The sequence below is a fragment of the Prunus mume genome, linkage group LG1, assembly GCF_029339155.1.
Source record: "Prunus mume cultivar Tortuosa linkage group LG1, ASM2933915v1, whole genome shotgun sequence".
Classification (NCBI taxonomy): Eukaryota; Viridiplantae; Streptophyta; class Magnoliopsida; order Rosales; family Rosaceae; genus Prunus; species Prunus mume.
Genome location: NC_142698.1, coordinates 21,084,844 through 21,098,578, shown reverse-complemented (window position 1 = coordinate 21,098,578; position 13,735 = coordinate 21,084,844). Strand labels below are relative to the sequence as shown.

The window sequence follows — 13,735 nt, the reverse complement described above, 5'->3', positions numbered from 1 at the left end:
TACATATATATTTATATATATACACATATAGTCCTCTTCTATTGAGGGACATCCTTTAGGGTACCCTATGAATTTTTTTTCCAACAATTCAAACAATCTATTTTTTAAGTCTACATTTATATATCGTCGTTGCAAAAAATTAGACAAATCAGAAACCGTTTTAACATCCAATTGTACTCTACAAAATAAAAAAACACGGTGCTTCAAGAAAGTACTAAAATTTCAATAACACAATGGAGTGGTCAAACGATGTTGGATTCAAGTGATTTTTTATAGAGGTGATCTTTGAATGATTATCTAAAATTTAGACGGTTTGAATTAGTGAAATACAATGTGGAGTGAGCTCTACAAAGGGTATCCCTCAAATAAGCTAATTTGAGGGATCCCTCAATAAAAGCTATATACATATATACACGTATATTATTATTATTATTATAATATACTCATATGCACATACACTTATTAATATTATAATAATAGCATACTTGTATATATATAATATACGTTATATATTATATATTATATATTATAATACATATATACATATATGTGTATATATATTATACCCATGTACAATATATTATATATTATATATTATATATTATATATTATAATACATATATACATATATGTGTATATATATTATACCCATGTACGTATTATAATATACACATACACATGTATATACACTTGTACATTATATCTATATATATAAAGCAAAATGCAGAGAATGGTAAAATATTTCAAATACCATAAAATATCATTGGTTAATACAAACATTAAGAATTGAAATTATTAATTAAATGAGGATAATATGGTAAATTCACATTTTTTCATATTTAAAATTAAAAGAAAATCAGATAATTGATCCTATTTTTATGGAACACAACTACCCATTGTCTTTTTTAATTCTAATTTTTTTTTTAAAAAGCCTATCACAGGCCCAAAAGCGCGTGCAAAGAGGCTATTATGTATAATATGACAAGACCCGTCCTTAAATTCCTTGGAATCTAGGACGGACCCCGCCTAATTACCGACATCATCCCGATGCCGGGCCCACTTACTAACAACTAAGACTTTCTACCAAAAATTTGGCAGAGTCTCCCCTGTAAATTGAACATTTCCAAACTTCAACCTGTTCAAAATTTACAATTAAGTACAACTAATCAGATGCTTTACAAGCAGAAAATAATTTACAAACAAGGCCTCCAGGCCTCACAAAATTTAAACCCTCAGTGGGTGATACATAGCATATCTATGGAATTCAAAATACAACCAAGTATCGTTTAATGAAAGGAAAGTACCAAGAGTCTCTACGAAGACTCGAATTCCAAGATGCACCCGGTCCGCTCAACTGCAAAGCTCGGCTCTTGGGTGGTGCAAAACAGAAAGTTGTGAGTGGACAAAAATCAAGTTCAGCTTCAAGTGAAAACAAAATAGTGTAACCCCCACCTTTATTAAAATATGCAAGGAAACCATAAGCATAACAAAACATCATAAACAGTATATGAACACATACTAACACATTTATACCGGATCTCAAATTCGTAATCCGTGAATCATACTTCACGAAGCCCACCACTCAACTTAAGAGTTCCAAGAGGTTAGACTCTCATAAACGCTCTCAAAGGTACGACCGGCGAGGAAGTATCCTTACCGGGAAATAAAACAAAAGAACATTCAGATATATATATATATATATAATTATATACATACTAATCATATGATGTAACAGAATAATAATAATAATACTCATAATAATAGTATATAGATATAACCAATATTTGATTATACCGGGAAAACAATCCAACAGGGGGACTGTTTGACTAGTCCACATGGCAGAGCCATTCCTCAATTCGCCATGTGTCTAGGGAACGAGCTGTCCAACTGGGGACTAACTCTCACCGACGCATACCGACATCAAAGCTTGTACGCTGAAATACTCCTACGCGCAGACTACCCCAAATCCAGGGTCCACAGCAACATCCCCTCAAGGATGTTCTGAGTTCTCATAATTTCAAAAGTACTCAATATCCGTAACCAAAATCAGATCAGGGGAGGTACATGAATTAGTGCTTAACACACTCCAATTAACAGATCAAATATTACCTTTCCATAGCTCATATTAACCACCACGTACCCCATGCATAGACGCATGTAAATATAGCTTCTCAAAAGTCAAATATCATAATAAGTTTTATGAAAACCTCGAATTTTCATTCGAGCATATATAAATTCTTGATAAACATAATAAAACTATATGTCATATTTCCATGAATGAAATCATACTGAGTTTCAAAAGAAAAGTCCACTCACAAGTAGTCCCACACAGCTTAACCCTTAGAGGGTCCCGCTGCAGTATCTTTGGGTGAGTACGATCTGAATACTGAAAATGCGATGAATATCAAGCACTTCAAAACAGAACTTTGTAATAAACCCTAGCTTCCCGGGAGTTCCTATAGGTTTTACGAGGTCTGGAATACACGTCCTGTAAGTTTGGTCCGAAACGGACGGTTAGACCGCTCACGATCGCACAATTGACGGTTCTGAAACCCTCACCCTAGGGTTGGCATTTCCGGAGTATCCGGGACTCCGTTTTACGATCCGTCGAATCCTACACGATCATAAGGGTATCTAAAGGAACATACTTCAGTTTGAAAACGATCCAACGGTTGGAACATATCGAACCCGAATAACGCACAATATGCGATAACCCGTTCGATAGTCAAACGACCTCGGAATTGAGATCCACGAAATCCTACGCGCTCGTGACAACTTAAAGATCACATTGGAATGATTTACAGCTCCACCACACTTGTCCACGCGCCACCACACGCGCTGGCAGCGTGTGGGTGTCCAAAGCGATTAAGCTTGGCCGGAAAATCTCAAAATCTCGGCTCAAGACTCCTATCCTAGATGTAACACCCTATTTGGAGCCACTTTTGTTCTTAGGCATACCCCAAAAATTGACCGAAAGTGGCCGGAATCTCATCCCGAAATCGGCCAAAACCTAATTCGAAGATCAAACATCCTACGCTCAAAATCGATGCAATCCTACCCAACCATCAGCTAGATCATGAAAAAAAAGGTAGAAATTCATACCTTATACGTCCAATTTGATGGAGAAATGAGAGAGAACGAGCGATTTGAAAATTCGGGAAAAACCGCCGGATTTTCTGCAGTTCGCGAAATTCGCAGCTTCTCGACGGAGCTTGGTGGGGTTGAAGCGGAAGACCAGCCGGTCATTTTGGGACCAACACCACCTCGAATGGTGGCTGGAGGAAGCGTGGCGTGATGATTTCTGCTCGGGTGAACAGTGACGAAAGGGAGAATTCGCGGGAGAGAAAGAGAACGCACGGGAGAGAGAGAGAAAGAATAAACTGAAAATGAAAAATCTGATTTTTATTTTTTTACAAATACCCTTTTTGAATTATTTACGGTTTTGCCACCGAAAGAAATTTCATCGCCAAAACCTCGTTATAATTCCGATTCAAGCCTACCGCCTGTCCACGAATTCATCTCAGAACCACCTACGCAACCAAACCACTTGTAGTCCCAAAATCCTTCCGGACAAGAAAATGACCGAAATACCCTACCCCAAGGGTAGTTTCGTAATTTCACATTTAATTTAGTTTTACCATTTGCATTGGAAATTAAATAGAGTCGGGGTGTTACAAATATATATTATAATATACATATATACACACACATATATATATATATATGTATATTATTATTATTATAATATACCCATATATATTACATATTATAATATACATATATACACATATATACATGTATATTATTATTATAACATACCTATATATCTATCTATATATATAAAGCAAAAGGCAAAGAATGGTGAAACATTCAAAATACCAGAAAATGCCATTGGTTAATTCAAACATTAAGAATTGAAATTATTAATTAAATGAGGATAATATGGTAAATTCACATGTTTTCATATTTAAAAAAATTAAAATTAAAAACAAATTAGATAATTGGTCCTACTTTTATGGAACATAAATACCTATGTTATCTTTTATTAATTCTAAAAATAAAAGAAAAAAGAAAACCAATTGGCACATGTGTGAGCATGTGCCAAGGGGCTAGTATATTATAACATACATATACATATGTATGTATGTATATGTATTATACCCATATATATTATAATATACACCTATACACACACACACACACACACACACACACACACACACACACACACCTATATACATATACATATACATATATATATATATATATATAGAGTTTTTAAAAAATAAAAAAATCTAGTCCTAGTCTAAGCATACACCAAATATAGGATAAGTGTTATCCAACTTAGACCAAGCCAAGTCAAGCCAAGACCATTCCTAAATATAATCCATGCCAAGACAGTAATGTGTAACAAACAAGTCCTAAGGCCCTATTTGGTTCATGGGAAAAGAGACTTGGGAATGAAAAATCAATTACTTTCCTATGTTTGATAAGTCCATGCATGAGAAATTGTTGCTTGGCTCATGGGAAAGTAGGGGAAAAGTGAAGACATCCTCCCAACTTGAGTTTTGTTTTCCCTCCTCATATGAAAGTTTGGGAAATTAGCCAATATTAAATAAACATTTTTCATGACCATTTTGTATCCATTAACAATTTAGAATTACAATATATCATTAAATGCATTCTTTTTTTATTTGATTTAATATGGATATAATTGAAAATTTATACAAACTTTATTTTTCATTCATACTCAAAACAAACATGGAAAAGGAAATAAAGTGATATCTCCCAGTTACTTTCCCAGCATTACCAAACATGATAAATGAATCTTTAATTTCTCATCCCTTAGGAAATGACATGAGAAATGATTTCCCTTCAAATTCATTCCGTGAACCAAACGAGGCCTAAGGGGCCTTCTGCAAGTGCCGACCTGCATAGGTGGAAGTACTCTTAGAAGTGAGAAGGGGAATCTGTGATACTATCCGAGTGTTGACACGTCAAACATGCTGGCTTTGAGTTACACGTGGACCAATCAAGTCTTACCTCTCGGAAGTACTCATTTAGGAAATTCAATATCACAAACCTAAGTCCTCGTTGACAAAGACGATAACAAACGCCCCACCCCAATTGACAAAGACTATCCCACCAATCTCACCCCAAACCACCCCCAGTGTATACCACCCCAACACCACCCCAATTAACAAAGACGATAACACCCCCTTCGCTCCAATTCACAATACCCTTTTCCGTTTTTAAAAGTGGAAAAGCCCAAAACCAAACAAAATACAAAACAAAAGAACGAGGCCACAGGGGCCGAGCATCCGCAGCAAGAATACCCTTCTGCTCCCCTATTTTACATGGCTCAATTAACAAAGACGAAAACACCCCCTCCCTCATATATATTGTGCCTAGGATTACCCTTCTGCTCCCATCTTTTCTATCTAGGCACAAGCTAGCTAGCCAAATTCAATCTGGCTGTCTCACTACTCTCTCCCTGAGGAAATTCAATATCAATAACCTTAATCTGCTCCGATCTTTTCCATTGATCCTCTCAAGCTAGCTAGATCAAGGTTGTTTACACCATAATCAACCGAGCATATCCAGCCTCAAAACAACTAGCACAAAGGCAGACATGCCTTCTCCCTTGCCGAAGGAAGACACTCTTCCGAGATGCCAAGCACCTGCCGAAACTTCCGACTGCCAAAGCTCACAAACTGCTAAACCTAATTTCTATGACACGTGTCACCACCGCGACGACTTGCACAAAATCTCATATCTGAAATCTACACCAACCTCCCGTTTTCACTTCCCTATAAAGAGGGCACAATACCCTAGTAAAAAGGGTAACTACTTTTCTACCTTTCACTATTACTCTGCAAAGGTTACCCTTCTTAGCTGACTTAAGCATCGGAGAGCCTTCGGCCGGCACCACACCGGTGTCCGCTTAACGACCGCTTCTCCCATTTTTGCCTTCTGCAGCTAGCCTTTATTAAAGGTCCGACCTGCTGATCCTGCTGAAGGCAAATCCTTTTATTTTCCTAAGTTGACCCTCTAAAAAGAGCATCAACAAAGGTCACCGTCGTCGATTTCACCTACATCCGCAGACTTAGCGCATGCCCAAAAAATGAGGAATACTTGCATCGCTTCTTATCACCCTAAAGACCTCTTTCCATTTACTGCTAAAGAAAATAATACTCATTGTGAGCCGTCTTGATGATCCCGGTGACCTAGAAGCTCCAGCTCAGCTGCCCAACCACAATCATCTGCAACAACAACAGCAGCAGCTAGGAACTTGAATTGGGCAAAGATTCTTGTGGTGTATTGCTTGTCATCAGGAGTTGCCATGGCTCTCATACACACCCAAATTCAACCCAGCAAGCTCCCTCTAAGCTTTTTCTTTCTCGAACTGGCAGTCCTACTCACCTTTGCGTGCATCATGGTAAGCAAATTTGTTCAGCACTCTAAATGTCCAACAAAAACACTTCATCTCTTCCATTTCTTTGGGGTCTTTTTCGGAGTCACCGCCTTCTTAATTTCCATTACAATCCCTTTTCCTCTCTGGTTCAAATGTACTGCACCTGTCATTTATGTGGCCTCAGGCCTTGTGGTCATATTTTGCAATTACTTCTATAATTAATATTAATGTTGAGAGAGAGAGAGAGAGAGAGAGAGAGAGAGAGAGAGAGAAGAAGAGATATATTAGACTGCACTACTGTAATAACTTCACAGTGCCTTTTATGTTTGTAAAAGTTGAGTAGTAGCTTGATCTGGATGAAATTCCACAAGGATATGTCTTCCTATTTGTATGATTTCCTATTAATAAATATTATTTTGTATAATTTCTTGATTAATATTTGCCATGCAACGAATTCCACATCATACATAGTGTTAAAAGTGAATAAAAATAGGGAAATGGAAAACTCTGGATTAAAAATTTAGCACATGGGTGTCTAAAGTATATCCTTGAGTGCAAATATAATTTCATACAGTTTTTTCCCTTGTGATTTTGGTCCTCTGCAGCACACTTATGGTTGAAATCTATTTCGACCCAGTTGAAATTGTCAAAATATGACTTGCCCAAACCCAATGTTCCTTTCTCAGAAGGCAAAGAAAAAGCCCAAGGTCTGTGTCTCACAAAAAAATAAAGCCCAGATCCAATTCTTTTAAGAGGCTCTAAAATTCGTATGATAATTATTCAAAAAAAAGCTTTTTTAAAAAATAATAATTTTGAGTGACACACATGGGATTGGAATATGCCTTATTTTCCGACGGAACGGATCTGAATTAGGGAGTCCAAAAAAAAAGATTTAACGTCACTCCTGCTGCGTACTCAATCTTGAGTTCCATGCCTTGGAATGTTTTCGTCTTTTTTGTTTTTGCATAAGTCGGTAAAAGGAAACAACATTTTGTGTTTTTCAAATTGCCCAAACTATTAAGGAAAAATAATGAAAATCGTTTTTTTTTTGCATTACACACCAATGTCTATCCCAAAAATCTTTAATAGGAACTGGTAGAATTAGTTTTCAAAAAAAATTCACAAGGCACTTTTATGAATTTGTATCCAAATAATCAGTGAGTAGTAACCATATTTCTAGTAGTGTTTTGATTATTCTGAGTTTGCAATCTTAGTTAGGATGCCTATGCCAGAATTTCTTTGATCCTACGTTATCATTTATGGAGGCGCATCAGATTATTTTAATTTTAATGTTAGGCCGCTCCATTATTGTAATGGTCATTTATGGCTAGTGGCTTTTTTAACTGAATTATGAATGCAATCCTAGAATTTCTCAACAACAAAAAAATTTGAATATCTTATCATTGATTGATATTATAACATGTGAACAAGTTATACTATGTAGTCGTATTTTAGTTCCTTATAAACATTTGTTCACAATGAAGAAAAAATAAATTTTTTAAAAAAGTTTAGATGTTCAAAAATTGTTTTTGGTTACAAGTTTTTTTTTAAAAATAATTAATTGAACGGTTTTTTAAGAGAAAGTCATCATCAGGTTCGGGTAGTTCGGATAATGTTGTTAGTTCAAATAATGTTTGTACTTCAAGAACTCCAAGTTCAAGACAAAGTCAGTTAGATGGTGGTTTGGGTAATCTTCAATCGGACCCTGGATTAAGAACTCGAATGATAGATTATGATGCTAATATGAGAGATGAGGTCCGAAGATCATATCTACAAAAAGGACCTTGTCAACCTAGAGGTCATAATTTTCCAATAACTAATATGTCAGGAATTAATCGACGCTTTATTCCTCAATGGTTTGATGAGTTTGATTGGTTGGAGTATATCATATCTAAAGATGCGGCATTTTGTCTCTATTGCTATCTCTTTAAAACCAATTTTGAACAAGTGGGTAGTGAAGCTTTCACTGGAGATGGATTTAAGAATTGGAAGAAAGGGAGAGAAAGATTTAAGATGCATGTTGGACCGGTTGAGAGTGTTCATAACAAAGCTAGAGAAGCTGCTACAAATTTGATGAATCAAAACACACATATTGAAACTGCAATGAGCAAACACTTTGACCAAGCTCGTAAGCTTATCGCCCTTGCTTGAATGCATCAATCAAGTGCACTAAGTTTTTATTGCGACAAGGTCTTGCTTTTCGTGACCATGATGAAAGTGCTACTTCAAGCAATATGGGAAATTACTTGGAGCTATTGCAATTCCTTGCAGATAATGATGATAAAGTTAGAGAAGTTATGATGGAAAATGCTCCAGGGAATCTCAAATTACTAGCTCCTTGCATTCAAAAAGAAATTGTGAATTCATGTGCCCTTGAAACACTTGATGCTATCATGGATGGTCTAAAAGATAGATTCTTTTCAATATTGGTGGATGAAGCACGTGATGTGTCGGTGAAAGAGCAAATGGCTATGGTATTGCGTTATGTGGATGACAAAGGGCATGTAATTGAAAGATTTGTGGGTATCCAACATGTTACGGACACTACTTCAAGTTCACTAAAGGATGCTATTGACACATTCTTTTCTCGCAACGGTTTGAGCCTTTCCAAGCTACGAGGACAAGGTTATGATGGTGCTAGCAATATGAGAGGTGAGTTGAATGACCTTAAAATAAAAATATTGAGAGAGCAACCTTGTGCATATTATGTTCATTGTTTTGCTCATCAGCTTCAACTAGCTCTTGTTGCCGTGGCAAAGGAGAATATAGGCATTGCCTCTTTTTTTGCAACGGCTAATAGTGTGGTTAATCATGTTGGAGCATCTTGTAAGCGGCGTGATTTACTTAGAGAGCAACTCCAAGAAGAGCTTGTGATAGCTTTTGAAAATGATTGCCTTATAACGGGGAGAGGCTTAAATCAAGAAACAAGTCTCAAACGTGCCGGTGACACACGATGGAATTCACACTATGGCACCTTGATTAGCATCATTTCTATATTTTCATCCGTGGTTCATGTGCTTCAAATGGTTATTGATGATAATCCCAATGAAAGTGCGGGTGAAGCAAACAAGTTAATGAGAGAAATACGTACTTTTGAGTTTGTGTTTCATCTTTTCTTGATGAAAGTCATATTGGGACTCACAAATGATTTGTCACAAGTATTGCAAAGGAAGGATCAAGAAATTATGAATGCAGTGGCTTTAGTGAAATCATGCAAGGAAAAGCTACATTGGATGAGGAATAATGGGTTCGATGCATTGGTTGATGAAGTATCTTCTTTTTGTTACAAACATCATATTGATGTTCCTAACATGGAAGATGCATTTATACTTCCAGGGAGGTCAAGGCGTAATGCTCCAATAAAGACAAATCATCATCATTATCGTGTGGAGCTCTTTATTTATGTCATTGATGAGCAAATTACGGAGTTGGAGGATCGCTTTAATGAGGTAAATTCCGAGTTGCTTATTTGTTTGGCATGTTTGAGACTGAAAGATTCATTTGTAGCTTTTGATAAACCAAGGTTACTTCGTCTTGCTCAATTTTATCCTCAAGACTTTTTGGATGAGGATCGTTTGGTACTTGAAGATCAACTTGAGATTTATATTCATTATGTGCATTCTAGTAGTGATTTCTCTCAATTGGAAGGGATTGGTGATCTTGCAAAAAAAATGGTGGAGACAAGGATTTATCAAGTATTCAATTATGTGTATTTGTTCATCATATTGTCTTTAGTTTTACCAGTTGCAACTGCTTCAGTGGAGAGGGCATTTTCTGTCATGAATATTGTTAAGGGTCCACTTAGAAACAAAATGGGAGATCAATGGTTGAGTGGTAGCCTTCTTGTTTATATTGAGAGATATATTTTTGCTTGTATTGAAAATGAAGCTATAATGCTTCGTTTTCAAAATATGAAACCTCATCGTGGACAATTATAACTTGTAATATTGTTTCCGTTATGAATTATGAATGAAAGTACTATGACTTCATTTTCAATATGTTTTTCCATCCTAAATTTTTATTTGGACTTTTACACTAAGACCCCTTGTGGTAAGATTCCTGGCTCCGCCACTGCTTGCACTGCTTCTTCTTTTTATTATTATTACCAGTCCCTAAAGGAACTGCTCCAAAAATAATACTCATCATGAGCCGTCATGATGATCTCGATGACCTAGAAGCTCCAGCTGCCCAACCACAACCATCTGCAACAACAGCAGCAGCAGCTAGGAACTTGGATTGGGCTAAGATTGTTGTGGTGTATTGCTTGTCAACAGGAGTTTCCATGGCTCTCATACACACCCAAGTTCACCCCCGCAAGCTCCCTCTAAGCTTTTTCTTTCTCGGAGTGGCAGTCCTACTCTTTGCGTGCATCATGGTAAACAAATTTGTTCAGCACTCCAAATGTCCAAGAAAAACACTTCATCTCTTCCATTTCTTTGGAGTCTTTTTCGGAGTCACCGCCTTCTTCATTTCCATTACAATCCCTTTTCCTCTCTGGTTTAAATGTACTGCATCTGTCATCTATTTGGCTTCAGGCCTTGTAGTCATATTTTGCAATCACTTCTATAATTAATATTAATGTTGAGAGAGAGAGAGAGAGAGAGAGAGAGAGAGAGAGAGAAGAGATATATTAGACTGCACTACTGTAATAACTTCACAGTGCCCTTTATGTTTGTAAAAGTTGAGTAGTAGCTTGATCTTGATGAAATTCCACAAGGATATGTCTTCATGTTTGTATGATTTCCTATTACTAAATATTATTTTGTATAATTTCTTGATTAATATTTGCCATGCAACGAATTCCACATCATATAGTGTTAAAAATGAATAAAAATGTGGAAATGGAAAAATCTGGATTAAAAATTTAGGACATGGGTGTCTAAAATATATCCTTGAGTGCAAATATAATTTTGTATAGTTTTATCTCTTGTGATTTTGGTCCTCTGCCGGCACACTAATGGTTGCAATCTATTTTAGCCCAGTTGAAATTGTCAAAATATTACTTGCTCAAACCCAACGTCCCTCTCTCAGAAGGCAAATAAAAAGCCCAAGGTCTGTGTCTCACCCCAAAAAGGGAAAGCCCAATGAATTGAAAAGGACCACCCGCACAAAGACGGAAATACCCCAATGAAATGACAATCCCCCCTCCCGTATTGACTTACACAAAGACAAAGACGGACACACCCCAATGAAATGACAATCCCCCCTCCCGTATTGACTTATTTTTTCCCCACTGCGAAATGGATCGACTTCGCTGAAACCCCAACAAAACACCCACCCCCCCTCTATCCCCTGAAAATCTCAGTATAATACCCTCCTTAATTTGCTCTGATATTTTCCATTGAGCTCTCAAGCTAGCTAGATCAAGGTCACCGTCTTCGGTTTCACCTACATCCACAGCTAGCTCATGCAGAAAAAAATGAGCAATACTTGCATTGCATTGCTTCTTTTTATTATTATTATCAGTCCCTAAAGGCCTCTTTTCCATTTATTGCTCCAGAAAATAATACTCATTGTGAGCCGTCTTGATGATCTCGGTGACCCAGAAGCTCCAGCTGCCCAACCGCAACCATCTGCAACAACAACAGCAGCAGCAGCTAGGAACTTGGATTGGGCAAAGATTGTTGTGGTGTATTGCTTGTCAACAGGTGTTACCATGGCTCTCATACGCACCCAAGTTGACCCCAGCAAGCTCCCTCTAAGCTTTTTCTTTCTCGGACTGGCAGTCCTACTCGCCTTTGCGTGCATCATAATAAGCAAATTTGTTCAGCACTCCAACTGTCCAAGAATAACACCTCATCTCTTCCATTTCTTTGGGGTCTTTTTCGGAGTCACCGCCTTCTTCATTTCCATTACAATCCCTTTTCCTCTCTGGTTTAAATGTACTGCATCTGTCATCTATTTGGCGTCAGGCCTTGTACTCATATTTTGCAATCACTTCTATAATTAATATTAATGTTGAGAGAGAGAGAGAGAGAGAGAGAGAGAGAGAGAGAGAGAGATATATTAGACTGCACTACTGCAACTTCACGGTGCCTTTTATGTTTGTAAAAGTTGAGTAGTAGCTTGATCTAGATGAAATTCCACAAGGATATGTCTTCCTGCTTGTATGATTTCCAATTAATAAATATTATTTTGTATAATTTCTTCATTAATGTTTGTCATGCAACGAATTCCACATCATACAGTGTTAAAACTTAATAAAAATGGGAAAATGGAAAACTTTGGATTAAAAATTTAGAACATGGGTGTCTAAAGTATATCCTTGAGTGCAAATATAATTTCGTATGGTTTTATTCCTTGTGATTTTGGTCCTCTGCCGGCACACTAATGGTTGCAATCTATTTTAGCCCAGTTGAAATTGTCAAAATATTACTTGACCAAACCCAAAGTCCCTCTCTCTGAAGGCAAAGAAAAGCTATCTTGTATATATATACTTTGAAAAATAAAAATAAAAATATAGTCCTAGTCATAGTCCAAGCATACACCAAACGCATGATAAATTGTTATCCAATTTAAACCAAGCCAAGGCAATCCCTAAAATATAGTTCATGCCAAAATAGTTTTGTGTAACAAACGACCCTTAAGTCTTCATATATTTGGGATGCTCCCCTTGCTGCTGTCAACTATTTAATTTTGAATGATTTGTATAGGGTTCTATACCCAGATTTGTGGTTAGTGTTCGTGTTGGGCTTTATACTTGTGAGAATAGAGGGGTGGGGTTTCCTTTTTTATTTTTTTATAATCAGAAGAATGGAAAACATTGTTTGGACTAGAATTCAGAACATGGGTGTCCAAAGAATATCCTTAGGCTGCCAATGGGGAATGGCACCAGATCGAATCCCCATGATGTAATAGTGATCGCTTCATCTCCAAAACAAATATATATTTCTTTAAGGCTCATTTTATTCAATGTTTAAGAGCTTGAAAATGAGTAAGAAATTACATTCCTATATTTGACAAATGCATATTTGGGAATGCAACACTAATTCATAGATATGAACTTTTCATGTAAGGGAAATTTTATACCCTTCCAATATGGCTCTCGAATTTGGCATGACAAAGCTTGGAATTTTGTCAAAAAGGGTCAGAAAATACCAACTGAGAGATTTTTGTCTAGTTGGTAACTAAGTAAATTCAATAAGTAAAGATTTATAAAGAAAAAAAAAAGTTGGGTTTGGAAAAACAAAATTCAAATAACATGACAAAGGTAAGGAAAAGTTAAAACATAAATACAGTTGGAACTTAGATTACTTCCACCCATGGTGCCATAACAAAGGGCAATGGCAAATAAGGACAGACACTATTCACATGAATAGT

The 13,735-nt window shown here is 36.6% G+C and overlaps 1 protein-coding gene across 1 annotated transcript; it reads left to right on the top strand.

The window, feature by feature from the left end:
- The first annotated feature begins 8,713 nt into the window (after positions 1-8,713).
- LOC103337827 (uncharacterized) lies at positions 8,714-10,353 on the top strand. Its single transcript, XM_089048497.1, has one exon. It carries the CDS (start codon positions 8,716-8,718, stop codon positions 10,351-10,353), a length of 1,638 nt encoding a protein of 545 aa, XP_088904623.1. The 5' UTR covers positions 8,714-8,715.
- The last annotated feature ends 3,382 nt before the right edge of the window (positions 10,354-13,735 follow it).